This window comes from Bombyx mandarina, chromosome 08 (assembly GCF_030267445.1).
Source record: "Bombyx mandarina strain Sakado chromosome 08, ASM3026744v2".
Taxonomy (NCBI): Eukaryota; Metazoa; Arthropoda; class Insecta; order Lepidoptera; family Bombycidae; genus Bombyx; species Bombyx mandarina.
The window spans coordinates 12387155-12406675 of NC_143215.1; the positions used below are offsets into that span (position 1 = coordinate 12387155).

The 19521-nt window shown below is 47.8% G+C and overlaps 1 protein-coding gene across 6 annotated transcripts in view; it reads right to left on the minus strand.

The window, feature by feature from the left end:
• The window catches only part of LOC114242938 (putative G protein-coupled receptor Mth-like 3), a 123479-nt gene that overhangs the window by 49793 nt on the left and 54165 nt on the right, over positions 1–19521 (minus strand). For 2 of the 6 annotated variants that reach the window (XM_089729570.1, XM_089729567.1), the window contains exon 1: positions 5162–6321. The exons of 3 other annotated variants lie outside the window; for them this stretch is intronic. In XM_089729570.1, the coding sequence (XP_089585696.1) occupies positions 5162–5608 (447 nt within the window). In that variant the 5' untranslated portion in view covers positions 5609–6321. Of the gene's footprint in view, positions 1–5161; positions 6324–19521 lie in introns of those variants that run through there. One more of the 6 variants, XM_089729568.1, reaches the window with a different exon arrangement.

A 19521-nucleotide genomic window follows, 5' to 3' on the forward strand; every position in this document is an offset into this window, starting at 1 on the left:
GCACGAGAAGCATAACAACGTTACAGAGAGATCCGTACTGTACTACGGCTCGGACACGAATGAATCAACGCTAGACAGCACGGCCGTATTTATAGGACTTTACACGTCAGCGTGTTGACAAGTATTAAACACGTGAGCGTGTTTACAAGATTTTAAAGTATTGAAATTACAATAAAAGGGACTGTTTAACATCAATTTCTTATCACAGAGTAATTAGTTGATGATCAGTAGGTAAATAGTCATATTTGCGCCGACATATATTTAAAATTTAATATACATCCATAACCCTGGAAAAGACATTTATATTTATCATACAAATATCTTCCCTTGGCGGGATTCGAACCCGCGACCCCCTTGTGTAGTGACCATGTCACTTACCACTACACCAGACGGCCGTTATTTAATTATTATGACGTCACTGATAAAATGTATCAATTACGTCTAGATAGTAAAACGAATGTGGTTTTATTGATGTCAGCATGTTTGCCGACCTAATTGTGATTGATTGCAAGCGGTTCTTGATTGTGTATGTTATGCTATCAACGTCGAATTTCAAGCAATGTCAAGGCCGCGTCTTAACTATCTACTACCTATGGAATGTTCTGGAAGGATAATTTACTGGTGGTAGGACCTCTTGTGAGTCCGCACGGGTAGGTACCACCGCCCTGCCTATTTCTGCCGTGAAGCAGTGATGCGTTTCGGTTTGAGGGGTGGGGCAGCCGTTGTGACTATGCTGAGACCTTGGAACTATATCTCAAGGTGTGTGGCGCGTTTACGTTGTAGATGTCTATGGGCTCCAGTAACCACTTAACACCAGGTGGGCTGTGAGCTCGTCCACACATCTAAGCTATCAAAAAAAAAAAAACAACAAAAGCGTTCCATGAAGACGAATCAGTTTTATTATAATATTCTGATTGTTAATTTAATTTTTGTAAGCACTGTGTTCTAATGGCGTAAAACACGGAGCCGAAATAAACTTGTAAGCTAAAAAAAAACACAATAAACAAGATTGAGTTAAAAATATATTACTGACCCGTGAAAGATTGTAGCCGATCTTGAGTTTTAATTATAATTTGTTTTTTACTGCACGTGTTTTTTGTCGAAATTCATAATGGTGGGTTTTAATATCTTTGAATGGTTGGATAGATAAGCTTAAGTGAGCAGTGGTAAAACACGGGCTAAAGCGTTTAATTTTTGCGTCGCAGACTAAAGTGGAAGTAGTCTTAAAGGTTGCCCGCTTCCGATACGGCAGAAGATTTAGATTTACTGAGTTCGTTTCGCTTTGAAAGATGGGGCAGCCGTTGTACTAAAGTACAGTATAAGTAAGGTGTCCGTTCTTTCAAGAAAGTCAACCATATAAGCAACAAAAAAAAAAGATCGATAATCGTGTCAAAATAACATCGATCAATAAAATCCAAGACCAAGGAGGCTGGAGCCAGGAAGTTCTCGAGAACATTAAAATCCATATTCTCATCAACAAATTTATTCAATGTTAAGGCATTGCCTACTCGCGATCTGAAGCAACTAGGTTCATTAGCTGTGAACCGCGCTATCGTTGTGACGTGACATAAAGTTGAAAATCGCACATCAAAAAATTACAGCCTCGACAGTTTTTGTGGCATTTATTTATTTATTCATTAAATTTAATTAGTGAAAATATGTAACAGAAATTTTGCAATGCATTGGACGCAGATAATTTTCAATATTAAAATATTAATTGCATATTTTGAAATTAAGAACAAAATAAAACCCAAATTTACATTCACATTTATATTGTTATTATGAGTTATTTAATAATAGATATTGCCCGCGGCTTCGCTCGCTTAATAGAAACTTTCTCAAGATGAAGTTTTATTCAAGTCCGTCAAATAATTATACTTGCTTTGATTTTGGCGTGAAAAAGGACAAAATGAAGATTTTTGATGAGAATAAGATGGGGTTTTTTTTGGATAAAAGTTGCCTAAGTCCTGCCCTAAAACCTATCACTTAAAGAAAACATGTCAATCCGTGGCTTCGTTTTGACGTGAAAGAAAGACAAACAAACAAACAGAGTTTCACATTTGAGGCCGTCAGCACAAAAATGGCCTAACCCAGATTTTTTTTATTTTCAACCTTTATGTAGTTATATTGGAATTTATTTAAAATATGATAAATTTTGATGCAAAACCGGGATATCCATAGTTTCACCCATAAATAGCAGATGCTTTGTAAACATTATTTTTGCGCGTATTTTTTTTTGCCGACTCAAATTCAAATTAATAAAAATTCAAAACTACTTGCCTCTATGGTAAGCTTAGGCCACTTTTGCGCTGACGGCCTTATATATAATCTTATAAACAGGTAATGTGGAGACGTGTCATTTTATGGTGTTTTTAATCACGTAAATCTGCCCTATCTTATACACTACAATTCAATTTTGTTCTTATTGCATTTAGACAGTGCCATAATATAGAAAAGCGACTTCATAGAATTTATGAAGTCGTCGTGGCCTAAAGGATAAGACGTCCGGTGCATTTGTATCGAGCGATGCACCGGTGTTCGAATCCCGCTAGCGGGTACCAATTTTTCTAATGAAATACGTACTCAACAAATGTTTACGATTGACTTCCACGGTGAAGGAATAACACCGTGCAATAAAAATCAAACCCGCAAAATTATAATTTGCGTAATTACTGGTGGTAGGAACTCTTGTGAGTCCGCACGGATAGGTACCCCACCGCCCCACCTATTTCTGCCGTGAAGCAGTAATGCGTTTCGGTTTGAAGGGTGGGGCAGCCGTTGTGACTATACTGAGACCTTAGAACTATATCTCAAGGTGTGTGGCGCATTTACGTTGTAGATGTCTATTGGCTCCAGTAACCACTTAACACCAGGTGGGCTGTGAGCTCGTCCACAATCTAAGCAATAAAAAAACTACGAGTCGTTTTATAAGGTTTAGAATGAAACACACACTCATTAAGAGTAGAAATAGGCAGAGCGGTGATCGCATACGTGCGTGCCTGATTAACACATAAAATCCCTGTTACTGCCATTTTGTTTATTGATATTTTATGTTTCACCATTAGCACTAAGAGTGACGAAGTGATTGTCACTAACCGCAATGAATTCGCTACCAACTTAGTTACTGTTTAATGTCTTATAACTATTTCTGTTATGCTGAATGACAATGGAATGAATATGTTATAGGAAGTCTGAAAGTGGCACCTGTGACAAAGAAGCTGAGGAGGCACGTTTGGGATGGTATGGACATGTGATGAGACGAAATGAAAATGAGGTTGTTAAGAGAGTGTTAACTATGAATGTGGAAGGATTTAGAGGAAGAGGTAGACCTAAGAAGAAATGGAAAGACGATATGGGTAGGAGGGGAGTGAGCGAAGAAATGGTATATGATAGAAGAGTATGGAAGGAGAAAACATGTTGCGCCGACCCCAGGTGACTGGGAGAAGGGCAGGATAATTATGATATTTCTGTTATTATCCTATAGACAGAGGCGGCTGGTGATGTTGTGGGTAATTGTTCTATTTATCTTTTTCTGCCGCGAAGGAATGCCCCAGTTTAAGGGGAAGGGTAGCCGTTTTTTTATTCCAATGAATTTCAGTATTTGACAGGAGAATTAGTTGTGACGTCCATTGCCAGCATTTTTACTGGTGGTAGGACGTCTTGTGAGTCCGCACGGGAAGGTACCACCACCCTGTCTATTTCAGCCGTGAAGCAGTAATGCGTTTCAGTTTGAAGGGTGGGGCAGCCGTTGTAACTATACTGAGACCTTAGAACTCATATCTCAAGATGGGGGGCGGCATTTACGTTTATAGTTGTCTATGGGCTCCGGTAACCACTTAACACTAAGTGGGCTGTGAGCCCATCCACACATCTATGCAAAAAACTAAAAAACCAAATGACAAGACGAGAAATGATGCGACGTAAATCATCTGCTCATCTATATATATAAAATTCATACGTATGTCGCGATAAAATGTATATATCGAATTAAATTTGATTAAGATTTTTTATCTCATTCGCATTTGTTAGGTTCACGTCGCACGTCGGTCAATAAAACGATAAAAATACAGCGTCTGCTTAAGTGGTGTTGAATTTAATAGGTAGAACCGTTATTGGAAAAAAAAAGGTCTGAATACAGTTTTGAAATAGAATACATTCGTCAACAATAATATTAGAATAATGTATTTGATAGTTCCTTTTTTTTCCACAGCAGAAAATCGCCGGATCCCCATAAATAAATATCGGAAGTTTTTCGACAGGAACGTTCATGTGTGGCCTAATGCTAGCCTATTTTCACAAAACCATCCGTTTTTGGAGTTTACTCCTTTAGAATCGATTTACATATATAGGCCCGGGGTATGAAAATTATGGGGACCAAAATCGTACTAGCATGTCACACGAAATGCGTTATGCGCATTTCGTGTGACATGCTAGTACATGCGCCGGCAGTCCGCCACAAAGCCTCGTACTGATCGCGCGTTTCTCTCATTATTGTATTTTCATATATTTGTTAGTCGTTTGTTTTGTGTCTCGTTAATTTGTTAATAATCTGTAGTGTATCGTGTTGTCGTAATATAGAACTATTTCTCGTATTGTTTCGTTTAATTTTTTATATCCAGTAAACTCCAGTCGTGCGTCGGAGCGGACACACACACTTTTTTTTTCATAGACTTGGTTTTGCAAACAAATATTCTTGGGAAATAAGAGTGTCATGGAATGGTAGGCAGCGGCTTGGCTCTGCCCCTGGAATATATGAAGTCCATGGGCGACGGCAACCACTCATCATCAGGTGGGCCGTATGATAGTTTACCTGCAAGGGCAATTAGAAAAAAAACAACATTTTTTTTGTATTTTAGATTCGATTTTTTTATAGGTGCGAATTACTAGGATTTCTCGTGCGATCGACGCGACAGGTGATATAGATTTTTTTACAGTCTGACGGGACTGCACATACATACCGGTAAACGTATGTAAGACGCTAACAATTCCTTTCTAGGGCAAGTCAATATGAGGAAAACGAAATAAATCAACGCAGACTACCGTTTTTCGAAAAACAAAGTTGAATTTTAACAAGTGCATTTGTGGTTTTTACATTCATTCATATTGTGTTGTTTAAACAAACGCGCCTCATTTAAGCTTAACAAAGCAAATTTATCCTTACCACTCTCAAGACAAAATTCTTTGTGGCTTGCCCTATTCGTATCCTCTTGGAATCGGTGCAGTTCATTTTCCCGGGCACATAATGGAATATGTCGGAAGCGTTCACTTTTAACATTTCGTACGCATAGTTGTCCCAAACGGGCGGCGCGAATCTCTCGTACACTTTCACACATTGTTTGCTTTTATAATTGTAGCCATAGCCGAGGGGGCAACACTTTCTTATGCATGTCCCTTTCAAGCACACACACCCCCGGTCCGATCCGGTTCTCTTGTCAGTATAATATTCGCTTTGGTCGTACCGCACCCCGTCGTGGTAGATCACACCACCCGACAGATGGGTACCCGCTGTGATATCCACGCTGTTCTCGTCGTCACAAATTTCCAGTCTATGCGATTTCCAACACAAACCCGTCGCGACAAACACGAATAACATCAAAACAACGGACATATTGAACGAAATTAAGCCGCCGCCGCAACTATGAATAACTTTTATTATAACCGGTATTTAAGCTGTCATCGTTTCAATGGGGAGCACCGGTGCTCACCGCGGTCACTATACGACTAGACACGATGAGGATCGTTGAGTTGTTTCAACCAGAGATGATTACTCAATGAGGGAATTCCGCGGCACGCACACGTATTATTGTATAGTATTAAAAAGTGTTAATTCAATGAGCGTACTGACTGAAGGACAAATATTAAATTGGTATGCTTTTAACATTATTGTGATACTCTGAAAATACTAACGTGCCGTTCGTATATTTTTTTTGTTTTAGACTTAATTTTTCGCGCACGAGTTGTTTGAATTAGGATTGCTAAAACCGGTTTTGGTCACTATTTTACATGTGCACAACTCAACAAAACATCACGACGAATACGCAACAGCTCTATCGAACTATATTCTTTTTGTCACGGCTTTAATAAAATTCATTGTGACACAGCAGGATGTTCTAGAAGTTATCAATAAACTGGAAATCATTTAAATATATCAGGTAAACAAAGAATGATTAACTTATTATAGTTCCGTATCGTTTATTTGTTCGTATTGCATAAGATACGTATGTTATATGAACACACGAAACTCATTAATACACTATAAGTTTTTTTTATTTTTTATTATCGGAGGCAGAAATTTAAAAATTCACGAAATATTTCCACGACACGATTCTCGTTTTGAAACGGGTGACCACGACGCGATCTTGTCAGGCACTGGACCGGTTCCAAGTTTTTGGATCCAGTTAAATAAAGTTACAATAATTTACGTACGTAGCGAAAGAAAGGTCTAAGATGACGTTTCTGAAGCGACATTGCGTTTTTGTAAACAAAAAAATCTGGTCTTTACTTGACGCGTGACGCGGGACGTTATTAGTGAGAGGAAGCTATTATCAATTTAATAATGCCTTGACTTTAAACGTATAGTTATAAAAATTACTCGTGAACGATGTTAAAGATCAGGTAACAAGGTCCGTGGAAAATACGACGTGAATGCCATCGTTCAGCTTGAGAGCGAGAGGGCTCCTTAGCTCTGCTAAGGCTATGGCACTTCCCCATCTTCCGCAGAGCTCACCACTCATGGGACCCAGAACCGGAAAGCGGAAGGAGGGGATAGGGAGGGAGGAGGGAGGGAAAGCGTTCAACACTGTAAACCAACGGCGCAGTATAGATAACCAGCGGAGCAGCCGGCGAATTGCTTCAACAATCCATAAACTGGCGGTCGATATGATAGCATATTATCCCGCATAGCTTGACTCAGTCAGAACGCACAACGCTGCTCATCTCTATCTCAAAGGTTGCATCGCCACTAATATTCGGCGGTAAGCGCTTCGGTTTCCAAATTCACAGGCGGGGTCCAGGTCAGAAGGGACACTGCCTTGAAAAAACGAGGCATTATTCTAACATCGCCCTGACCGCTATAGTTTCGATATTGCAGACGACGTAGCAACGCGATTTTATCGCGGATCAAGGCTTGGCATCACAAGGGACCCCGTACAGGGTCATGCATAGGGACCTAGGGACGTCACATCACGTAGAAGTGGCACCATAGCGAAAATAACATCTATCCTGCCCCCTAAAATAGTAATGCATAAATAGGCAGGCTCTGTGAATAATGCGAGTACTGGTAATTGTATAAAATTACAAATTATGCATTTTTATATTAACTTTTTAAAGACGATTTAATTCGTCGGTCCCATTATCGGACCACAAAGGGCCTAAAGATTCTAATTTTGATTTAATTATCTGTCAAATCTAGAAAATTATTTTTATATAAAATGACAATGTGCAAATGCGATTTCAACAAAACATCGTAGTAATAATATTGCTTAAGTTCATATTCATTCGAATACAAATGTATTTTTATTTTATTAATATAGCAGCGCAATGACAATGCATTACTATGATTAGACAGCTGTCGTTTCAGCATTAATTAAAGCTTCCATTGAATCATCATAAATACAAAAAGATCAAATTTCAAGGTAATAATTTCAAGGTTTATGTAGTCGTCGTGGCCTAACGGATAAGACGTCCGGTGCATTCGTGTTGAAGCGATGCACCGGTGTTCGCATCCCGCAGGCGGGTACCAATTTTTCAAATGAAATACGTACTCAACAAATGTTCACGGTTGACTTCCACGGTGAAAGAATAACATCGTGTAATAAAAATGAAACCCGCAAAATTATAATTTGCGTAATTACTGGTGGTAGGACCTCTTATGAGTCCACGCGGGTGGGTACCACCACCCTGCCTATTTCTGCCGTGAAGCAGTAATGCGTTTGAAGGGTGGGGCAGCCGTCGTTACTATACTTGAGACCTTAGAACTTGTATCTCAAGGTGGGTGGCGCATTTACGTTGTGGATGTCTATGGGCTCCAGTAACCACTTAACACCAGGTGGGCTGTGAACTCATCCACCCATCTAAGCAATAAATAAAAAAAAAAGAAGGTAAACAAACAACAGGATTTGTTGACCTGACAATGGCAAATTGTTATAGACCATAGAAAAACTCCAAAATTTTAGTCTTGATATCTACGAATCCTTAGCTCTTGTAGTTGTCAAAGGGGATTGTGACGGAAGCGTGAAAAAGGGATAGCTGCTTTTGTAGTCGTCCCCCGAAATTGTGATTGAAATAAATGAGGTTTATTTATTTTTAACTTCACACTCGTACAACATTCAACATGTTGATTTCAACACGTGTACACACCAAGATGCACATGAACCAATTACCTCGATTACATCTAGATCATTCGGTGTTTGTGATGTGTTCATTCGAACATGACTTTTAACAAATGTTTTTATGAGTTTTATAATGTGTTAATAATTTTTCAAATGGTAGTAAACCTTTAAGCAATGGTTTTGTTTAGCAACATAATTATTATTAGTCAATCGGCAAACCTTACAACGACGCGACGAGTTCAGAAAACATTCCACTAACAGTATAATAGTATCTGATTTACATATTCATTAATTTATCAGTATTAGTGAATTATTTATTAGCGTTTATACGGTTGTAGGAATTACGCAAAAAAAAAACATTTCCTGTCTATAAATAATCATAGCACACCGCAACGGAAAAACCAACGTTTTAAAACAGTGATTTTCAACCTTTTTTTTTTTTTTGCGGCACATATTTAACGATTTCAAAATTTGGCGGCACACAAAAAAAAAGATAAAAATTATTTACTTACTACACTGCATAAATAGTTTATCAAAAAATTTTAATATACGAAATAAACTAAAATATACTATAATTTTTTTTTTGTGGATTTAAATATATATTAATGTTTAAAATATTTTTCTTTTAAAATGATATAATTTAATAATATTAACATTATTATATATTCGCAAAATTTGCGAATTTGCCGCGGAACAGCGGTTGAGAATCACTGTTTTAAAATTTTTTTTTTTTTTTTTTTTTTTTTTTTCTTTTTTCCTACCTAAGCTGAGAGCCTTGAGAGGCTATATCAGCGTAACCCTAACTTTAGTAGGTGAGCTCACGGGGCTCAAACCTGACGATGTTGCTAACACGAACCCTAGCAAGAGTCGTGCTTCGCAGAATCTACCACCGGATCGGAAACGCGACCCACTGAGAAGATCCGGCGAGAAACTCAGTGGGCTGTGTCTGAGAGTTAATTTACTCGTCGAGCCCTTCGTCGCAAGCGACGGGTTCGACGAGAACGGTGACCGGTGCTTGAAGTACCTAAAAGCACCGTTAGTGGATCGGGAGGATCCGAGATAACGTGTTTTGGGCGACGTCGACTGCTTTCCATTCTGTCCGCAGGATCGGGAATGTAGTTACCGGCGGCCACGATGAGAGGGTTCTCGTGTCGTGCCGCTTTATCGAAGTGGCGCATGGACGCCGACTGAAGATACTTACTGATGGACTCTAAGTCCAGGTCGTCATGGAGGTCGACGTTCCTGACGAACCACGGGGCTCCGACGGCTATCCTGCAAAAACGGGATTGAATAATTTGAAATGTTTTTAGGTGTATGCGGGCCGCGTGAGCGAACACTACACTTGCATAGGTCATGACGGGGCGTATGCAAGTTTTGTAGAGTGTCACCTTATTTCTAAGGGACATTTTACTTCGCCTACATATCATCGGGTAGAGACGTCCTAGAATGAAGGCGGCACGGTCGCGTACCGTCTTAATGTGGGGGCGGAATGTCATCCTACTGTCGAGGGTGACGCCTAAATATTTGACCTTCGGGGCCCACGGTATGGGCTGGTCGAACATCGTGATCGGGCGAACGGCGGGGGCGGGGGTATTGACGCGCCTAGTCGGGAGGGGGATGCTCAGCGTGGTGCTCGGAGGGCGACCCCTTTTGAAGAGCACCGCTGTGCTTTTCGTGGGGTTAATGTCGATGCGCCACTTCCGGAACCACTGTCCCATGGTGGTAGCTGCGGTCTGAAGTCGTCGATGAAGCAACGCCTTCTTCCTACACGAGTAGTAGATGGCGGTGTCATCGGCGAAGAGCGCCAGATGGGTCTCCGGAGACCGGGGTATATCGTTGATATACAAACTGAATAGTAACGGGGAGAGGGCGGAGCCTTGCGGGACTCCGGCTGTGACGTGACGGGGCCGGGAACGCGTTCCCTCGACTCGATATCGGAACGAACGGTTCGACAAGTAGTCTCGTATGATGAGCACGAGTCTGTCTGGCACTCCCATGTTATACAGTTTGTATATCAAACCGTTGTGCCAGACTTTGTCGAACGCCTTCGCTATATCGAAGAAGAGGGCTCCTGTCGGAATGGGTTTCCGCCTGTTCAGCCCTAGTAAGATGTGCTCCGTGAGGCGGTGCACTTGATGGACGCACGAGTGTCTGGCGCGGAATCCAAACTGCTCGTCTATAAGAATTTTATTCGCGGATACGAAATCCCAGAGGCGTTTACGAAGGAGCCGTTCGTATAATTTGCCTATCGCCGGGAGGAGACTGATGGGGCGGTAACTCGCGGTTTCGTTATTCGGTTTGCCCGGCTTGTGTATGCCGATAACGTCCGCTTCTTTCCACGCCGCGGGAAAGATGCAGTTCGTCATAGCAGCATTTAATATCGTGGCCAACATCGTTATCAGTTGGGCTGGTAACAGTTTTAGCGCGCGGTTGCGGATGCCGTCGGAGCCGGGAGCTTTCCGTGGTTGTAGGCTATCGATCGCCTCCTTAACCTCGGAAGTGGTAATGGGGGGTAACGCGTCCGAGGGCGGCAGGGAAGCTCTGCGCTCGACCTCCCTGTCGACGAACTCGGTGTGTTCGGGGTCCGCGTGTTGAGTGCTGGTGGTGCACTGTTCTTGCAGTGCATCGGCCAGCAACTCTGCCTTGTCATCGTCATCGTAAGCCGGTGGTTGGCCTGAGGGGCGTACGAGAGGCGGCATAGTGACGATAGTTTCGGACTTGAGGGTCCTAGCTAGTCGCCAGTATGCTTGGTGAGTGGGCGCGAGTTCTTCTAAATAACTATCCCAGTTTTCGTTTCGGGCGTCGCTTAAGCGGGATTTGACCTCCCGCTGTAAGCGACGCATCCGAGTCCGGTTTGAATCCGTGGGATATCGATCGTAGGCCCGGATTGCCGCGTTTCTAATTCTAACGAGGTCCCTAAGTTCGGGGGAAAGTCTGATGCGGTGGAAGCAGTCCTCCACATCGACTTGTTTCGAGGATCTTATGATCGCCGTCGAGACGTGATCAGTGAAGATGTTTATGGATTCGACGGTATCCTCGGGGGATGGAGTTGAATCCGGGCCGCAAGGGAGGATTGGTGGAGCGGTGTCAGCTAAGCACGTGCCCAGCTTCTTCCAATCCACCATGGTCCTCGTATCTGGTTCGCGGTTGAGTGGGCGACCGAGCTGCATGACGACAGGTCGGTGGTCTGAGTCGAGTTCTGACATTGCCTCGATGGAGCGCAAGCGCAGAGTTACGTTCCTCAGCAGTGCCAGATCTATTGTGCTCGGACGACGCGCGGCGTTGTACGGATAGCACGTGGGGGTCGGGGGGTTGAATACTTCGAATGTGAGGTCGTCTATGAACGCGTCGAGACGCCTACCGTTCACATTCGTGCGATGGCAGTTCCACCTAGTGTGGTGGCAATTTAAATCGCCTGCCAGGATGACCGCGTCCCCCATACCGAACAGTGTCTCGAGGTCACTGCTCAGGAGGGGTTTGTCAGGGGGGAGATAAACGGATGCGATGACGATCGGCTGGTGTCCCGTCAGCGCGATGCGGCACACTGACGCCTCGATATGTAAGAGCGAGGGAGTATCGAGAGGGTGTTTTAAAAAATTTAAAACAGTGATTAAATATTCAGTTCCGATTGCATCACCTTACAGTCCGGACGTGTTTTTGCGAGAAACTGTCGCTGCCGTCGCGATCTTGTGTCTTGAGTTTCGCTGCATTGTCGTTGTCGCATCGATCGCGGCATTGTTGCGAATTCTTGACGCACTATCGCTGGCGTCGCGACCTTGTGTCGTAAAAGCAACTCGAACTTGTCGATTGTGCATTCGTAACGACTTCACATTATCATCCACTCATATCATTTATTAAATTTATTTATTTATTCGGTGAGTAAAACAGTCTCTTTCGAGACTAACCCCCCCTGAGATCACCGCTTGTTGTGGCATTCTCACAACCCAGGGGGGCCCCACCTTCACAAACTTCCACCCCAATTTTTTTTTTTTTTTTTTTTCCTACCTAAGCTGATAGCCCTAGCGGCTATTTCAGCGTAGCCTTAACTTTAGTAGGTGAGCTCACGGGGCTCAAACCTGACGATGTTGCTAACACGAACCCTAGCAAGAGTCGTGCTTCGCAGAATCTACCACCGGATCGGAAACGCGACCCACTGAGAAGATCCGGCGAGAAACTCAGTGGGCTGTGTCTGAGAGTTAATTTACTCGTCGAGCCCTTCGTCGCAAGCGACGGGTTCGACGAGAACGGTGACCGGTGCTTGAAGTACCTAAAAGCACCGTTAGTGGATCAGGAGGATCCGAGATGACGTGTTTAGGGCGACGTCGACTGCTTTCCATTCTGTCCGCAGGATCGGGAATGTAGTTACCGGCGGCCACGATGAGAGGGTTCTCGTGTCGTGCCGCTTTATCGAAGTGGCGCATGGACGCCGACTGCAGATACTTACTGATGGACTCTAAGTCCAGGTCGTCATGGAGGTCGACGTTCCTGACGAACCACGGGGCTCCGACGGCTATCCTGCAAAAACGGGATTGAATAATTTGAAAGGATTTTAAGTGTATGCGGGCCGCGTGAGCGAACACTACACTTGCATAGGTCATGACGGGGCGTATGCAAGTTTTGTAGAGTGTCACCTTATTTCTAAGGGACATTTTACTTCGCCTACATATCATCGGGTAGAGACGTCCTAGGATGAAGGCGGCACGATCGCGTACCGTCTTGATGTGGGGGCGGAATGTCATCCTACTGTCGAGGGTGACGCCTAAATATTTGACCTTCGGGGCCCACGGTATGGGCTGGTCGTACATCGTGATTGGGCGAACGGCGGGGGCGGGGGTGTTGACGCGCCTAGTCGGGAGAGGGATGCTCAGCGTGGTGTTCGGAGGGCGACCCCTTTTGAAGAGCACCGCTGTGCTTTTCGTGGGGTTAATGTCGATGCGCCACTTCCGGAACCACTGTCCCATGGTGGTAGCTGCGGTCTGAAGTCGTCGATGAAGCAACGCCTTCTTCCTACACGAGTAGTAGATGGCGGTGTCATCGGCGAAGAGCGCCAGATGGGTCTCCGGAGACCGGGGTATATCGTTGATATACAAACTGAATAGTAACGGGGAGAGGGCGGAGCCTTGCGGGACTCCGGCTGTGACGTGACGGGGCCGGGAACGCGTTCCCTCGACTCGATATCGGAACGAACGGTTCGACAAGTAGTCTCGTATGATGAGCACGAGTCTGTCTGGCACTCCCATGTTTTACAGTTTGTATATCAAACCGTTGTGCCAGACTTTGTCGAACGCCTTCGCTATATCGAAGAAGAGGGCTCCTGTCGGAATGGGTTTCCGCCTGTTCAGCCCTAGTAAGATGTGCTCCGTGAGGCGGTGCACTTGATGGACGCACGAGTGTCTGGCGCGGAATCCAAACTGCTCGTCTATCAGAATTTTGTTCGCGGATACGAAGTCCCAGAGGCGTTTACGAAGGAGCCGTTCGTATAGTTTGCCTATCGCCGGGAGGAGACTGATGGGGCGGTAACTCGCGGTTTCGTTCTTCGGTTTGCCCGGTTTGTGTATGCCGATAACGTCCGCTTCTTTCCACGCCGCGGGAAAGATGCAGTTCGTCATAGCAGCATTTAATATGGTGGCCAACATCGTTATCAGTTGGGCTGGTAACAATTTTAGCGCGCGGTTGCGGATGCCGTCGGAGCCGGGAGCTTTCCGTGGTTGTAGGCTATCGATCGCCTCCTTGACCTCGGAAGTGGTAATGGGGGGTAACGCGTCCGAGGGCGGCAGGGAAGCTCTGCGCTCGACCTCCCTGTCGACGAACTCGGTGTGTTCGGGGTCCGCGTGTTGAGTGCTGGTGGTGCACTGCTCTTGCAGTGCATCGGCCAGCAACTCTGCCTTGTCATCGTCATCGTAAGCCGGTGGTTGGCCTGAGGGGCGTACGAGAGGCGGCATAGTGGCTATAGTTTCGGACTTGAGGGTCCTAGCTAGTTGCCAGTATGCTTGGTGAGTGGGCGCGAGTTCTTCTAAATAACTATCCCAGTTTTCGTTTCGGGCGTCGCTTAAGCGGGATTTGACCTCCCGCTGTAAGCGACGCATCCGAGTCCGGTTTGAATCCGTGGGATATCGATCGTAGGCCCGGATTGCCGCGTTTCTAATTCTAACGAGGTCCCTAAGTTCGGGGGAAAGTCTGATGCGGTGGAAGCAGTCCTCCACATCGACTTGTTTCGAGGATCTTATGATCGCCGTCGAGACGTGATCAGTGAAGATGTTTATGGATTCGACGGTATCCTCGGGGGATGGAGTTGAATCCGGGCCGCAAGGGAGGATTGGTGGAGCGGTGTCAGCTAAGCACGTGCCCAGCTTCTTCCAATCCACCATGGTCCTCGTATCTGGTTCGCGGTTGAGTGGGCGACCGAGCTGCATGACGACAGGTCGGTGGTCTGAGTCGAGTTCTGACATTGCCTCGATGGAGCGCAAGCGCAGAGTTACGTTCCTCAGCAGTGCCAGATCTATTGTGCTCGGACGACGCGCGGCGTTGTACGGATAGCACGTGGGGGTCGGGGGGTTGAATACTTCGAATGTGAGGTCGTCTATGAACGCGTCGAGACGCCTACCGTTCACATTCGTGCGATGGCAGTTCCACCTAGTGTGGTGGCAATTTAAATCGCCTGCCAGGATGACCGCGTCCCCCATACCGAACAGTGTCTCGAGGTCTCTGCTCAGGAGGGGTTTGTCAGGGGGGAGATAAACGGATGCGATGACGATCGGCTGGTGTCCCGTCAGCGCGATGCGGCACACTGACGCCTCGATATGTAAGAGCGAGGGAGTATCGAGAGGGACGCAGTGCAGGGCCCTCCTATAGTAAATGACAGTCCCGCCCTTGCGGGCGGAGAGTCTGTCATTCCTAACCATGACGTAATTCGCGACTTTGGGGTCGCGACGCGAGGGCTTTAGGAAGGTCTCCTGCACCAGAAGGATGTCGATGAGATTATCGCGGAGAAACTCATATACTTGATCGCGCTGACGCGCGAGTCCGTTAGCATTATAAAATGCTAACTTTATGGAACGCGGTTTTTCCCTACCGTTGCACGCCATTGATTACCGGTAATCAAACCAGCGTGCGCTGGACGGACTCGATGACGTCGATGTACTCGAACGTCGCGTTTAGGCGGTCTTCGGCCGTGACCGCTCTGCGCATGGCGTCGGCGAACGCACGCATGCGGTCGATATTTATCGCGGCGATGTAGTCGCGAATAATTGTAAAGTCGTTTACAGCAGGCCGCGCGGGGCCGGGGCGAGGCGCGGGACCGGGCGCGGGGGCGGGGCGCGGCGCGAGCAGGGGCTGGGGTGCCGGTGGTTTCCCTGCCAGCGTGAGCGGCAGCGGTTTTGCCCACGCGGAGACGGTGGGCACCGGTGCCGGCACGAAGGCAGGCTTCGGCGCACGGGGCGCCGAAGTCTTTGGGCCGACGGTTTTTGGGGGCGCGTTGGCCAGACGCTTCCGCGGGGCCTTGGGGCATCCGCGGTAGTTGGCTGTGTGGCCCTGCTTCTGGCAGAGCACACAGCTCGGAGGTTCGGTCGCGGTCTCTTTGACCCGCGAACAGTCGGCTGTCGCGTGGTCACCGAGGCCCACCCCAATCCTAGCCGACTGCCGTTTTCACGGCAAAGGCACTCCCCCCCCTTGGAGCTGGTAAAGCTCAGGGGGTGAACTCCTACTCAGGGGACTCGCCTTTCGGCGAGTGTGCCTTAAGTCCCGGGGACGCCCCCCCCGGGCAAAAAAGGAAAAAAAATGGAAGAAGAGCTCTTAGGGTTTCTCGGGTTACTTGCCGAGAAGTACCCGGTGCTATCCAACCTCACGGCCGAATTCGCGGCCTACAGGGCCGCCCGCGCGAGTCCCGCCCCGCCCGCGTCCCTCGCCGCGTCAGTTCGAGCCGCGCAGTCAGGCCCCGCCCCCAAACCCAATTTGAGCGCACGTACGCACGTAGCGACTCACGAAGCGCCTAGCGCCAACGAAGCGCCTAACGCACCCGCGACGTCATTCTCGCCAATCTCATCCGTCGCGTCGTCCGTAATAATTAACTCAGGTTCAGACTCCGATACCGGATCGGAGATGGACTTCGAGTCCGCGACGAGCCCGCAGCCCGGAACCTCGGATGGGTTCCAAACGGTAAAACGCGGGAAAAAACGTACTCGCGCCGTGGAGTCCCGGAGCTCCACGACAAAACAAACAAAATCAGCGACTGCCTCCCGTCCGCAGGTAGTCGTGACACCGGAGTCGGACTCCGGCCGCCGCGCAACCCCACCGCCGCGTCCCAAGCCCGCACCCGCGCAAAAAACTGTCGCCCCGCCCCCGCTGATTCTCCAGGAGAAGTCAGCATGGAACCGCGTCTCCCAGGCCCTTCAGGCAAACAAAATAAATTATACCCATGCGCGTAACGTCGCGCATGGGATTCAAATAAAGGTCGCAACGCCGGGCGACCATAGGGCTCTATCCGCGTACCTCCGAAAGGAGAACATAGGTTTCCATACCTATGCTCTTCAGGAGGACCGCGAGCTCCGCGTAGTAATACGCGGAGTTCCGAAGGAACTCGACATAGAGTACGTAAGGGAGGATCTGACCGCTCAGTCCCTCCCGATAGTAAGTGTGCACCGGATGCACAACGGACGCGACAAAAAACCATATAACATGGTTCTAGTCGCTCTAGAACCAACCCCGGAGGCCAAGAAAAAGATCGCATGTCTCGCGACAGTATGTGGCCTATCCGGGGTTACCATTGAAGCCCCCCATAGACGTGGCACTCCCGGACAGTGCCACAGATGCCAACTATATGGCCACTCGGCTCGGAATTGCCACGCGCGCCCCCGCTGCGTGAAGTGTCTCGGCGATCACGCCACGGTAGATTGCTCGCGAGTTAGGGAAACCGCGACCGAACCTCCAAGCTGTGTCCTATGCCTTAAGCAAGGGCACCCCGCGAATTACCGTGGATGTCCTAGGGCTCCGCGAAAACGTCCGACCCACCCAGCCCCCCGTACCGTCGGCCCAAAGACTTCGGTGCCTTCAGCACCGAAACCCGCCTTCGTACCGGCTGCGGTTCCCACCGTCTCGGCGTGGAACAAACCGCTGCCGTATACGAGGTCGGGAACACAAACCGCACCCCAGCCCCCGCTCGCGACACGTCCCGCGCCGCAGCCCCTGCTCGCACCTCCCCCCGCGCCCGCGTACCGTCCCCCGCAACCCTCAGCCGTCAACGACTTCACGCTCGTGCGCGACTTCGTCACGGCGGTCAACTTCGACCGTCTGCGATCGTTCGCAGACGCGATGCGAAGGGCGGTAAACCCCGAACAACGGCTCGCGGCCGCGTTCGAATACATGGACGTTTATGAGTCCGTGGCCCGTACTTTCTAAAATCACCGGTAATCAATGGCGCAAAACGCTAGAGAGAAACCATATTCCCTTACGTTAGCATTCTACAATGCTAACGGACTCGCGCGACAACGCGATCAAATTTACGAATTCCTCCGCGACAATCTTGTAGATATTCTGCTAGTGCAGGAGACCTGCCTGAAGCCCTCGCGTCGTGACCCGAAAGTCGCGAATTACGTCATGGTTAGGAATGACAGACTCACCGCCTCCAAAGGCGGGACTGCCATTTACTATAGGCGGGCCCTGCACGTTGTCCCTCTCGATACCCCCTCGCTCTCACATATCGAGGCGTCAGTGTGCCGTATCTCGCTGACGGGACACCAGCCGATCGTCATCGCATCCGTCTATCTCCCCCCGGACAAGCCCCTTCTGAGCAGTGACATCGAGTCACTGTTCGGCATGGGAGACTCCGTCATCCTGGCAGGCGATTTAAATTGCCACCACACTAGGTGGAACTGCCACAGTTCAAACATAAACGGTAGGCGTCTCGACGCGTTTATAGACGACCTTACCTTTGAAGTAGTCGGTCCCCCAACTCCAACATGTTATCCGTATAACATCGCGCTCCGTCCGAGCACTATAGACCTGGCACTGCTGAGGAACGTAACTCTGCGCTTGCGTTCCATCGAAGCAATGTCAGAGCTCGACTCAGACCACCGACCTGTCGTTATGCAGCTCGGTCGCCCCCACAACCCAGTCACAGCTACGAGGACCATGGTGGACTGGAAGAAGCTGGGCAAATGCTTAGCCGATGCCGCTCCACCAATCCTCCCCTGCGGCCCGGATTCAACTCCATCCCCCGAGGACACAGTCGAATCCATAAACATCATCACGGATCACATCTCTTCCGCGATCATAAGATCCTCAAAAGAAGTCGATGTGGAGGATAGCTTCCACCGCATCAGACTGACCCCCGAACTTAGGAACCTCCTAAGAGTTAGAAACGCGGCAATCCGGGCCTACGATCAACTTCCCACGCACTCAAACCGGATTCGGATGCGTCGTCTACAGCGGGATGTAAAATCTCGCCTAAGCGACGCCCGAAATGAGAATTGGGATAGTTACTTAGAAGGACTCGCGCCCTCTCATCAAGCATACTGGCGACTAGCAAGGACTCTCAAGTCCGAAACTACCGCTACTATGCCTCCTCTCGTACGCCCTTCAGGCCAACCACCGGCTTTCGATGACGATGACAAGGCAGAGTTGCTGGCCGATGCACTGCAAGAGCAGTGCACCACCAGCACTCAATACGCGGACCCCGAACACACCGAGGCAGTCGACAGGGAGGTCGAGCGCAGAGCTTCCCTGCCACCCTCGGACGCGTTACCCCCCATTACCTCTGACGAAGTTAGAGAAGTAATAGACAACCTTCAACCTAAGAAGGCACCCGGCTCCGACGGCATCCGCAACCGCGCGTTAAAACTCTTACCAGTCCAACTGATAACAATGTTGGCTACCATCTTAAATGCCGCTATGACGCACTGCATCTTTCCGGCGGTATGGAAAGAAGCAGACGTTATCGGTATACACAAGCCGGGCAAACCGAATAATGAAACCGCTAGTTACCGACCGATCAGTCTCCTCCCAGCGATAGGCAAAATTTACGAACGGCTCCTTCGGAAACGCCTCTGGGACTTCGTTACCGCGAATAAAATTCTAATAGACGAGCAGTTTGGATTCCGCGCCAAACACTCGTGCGTACAACAAGTGCACCGCCTCACGGAGCACATCTTAATAGGGCTAAATAGGCGTAAACAAATCCCGACCGGCGCCCTCTTCT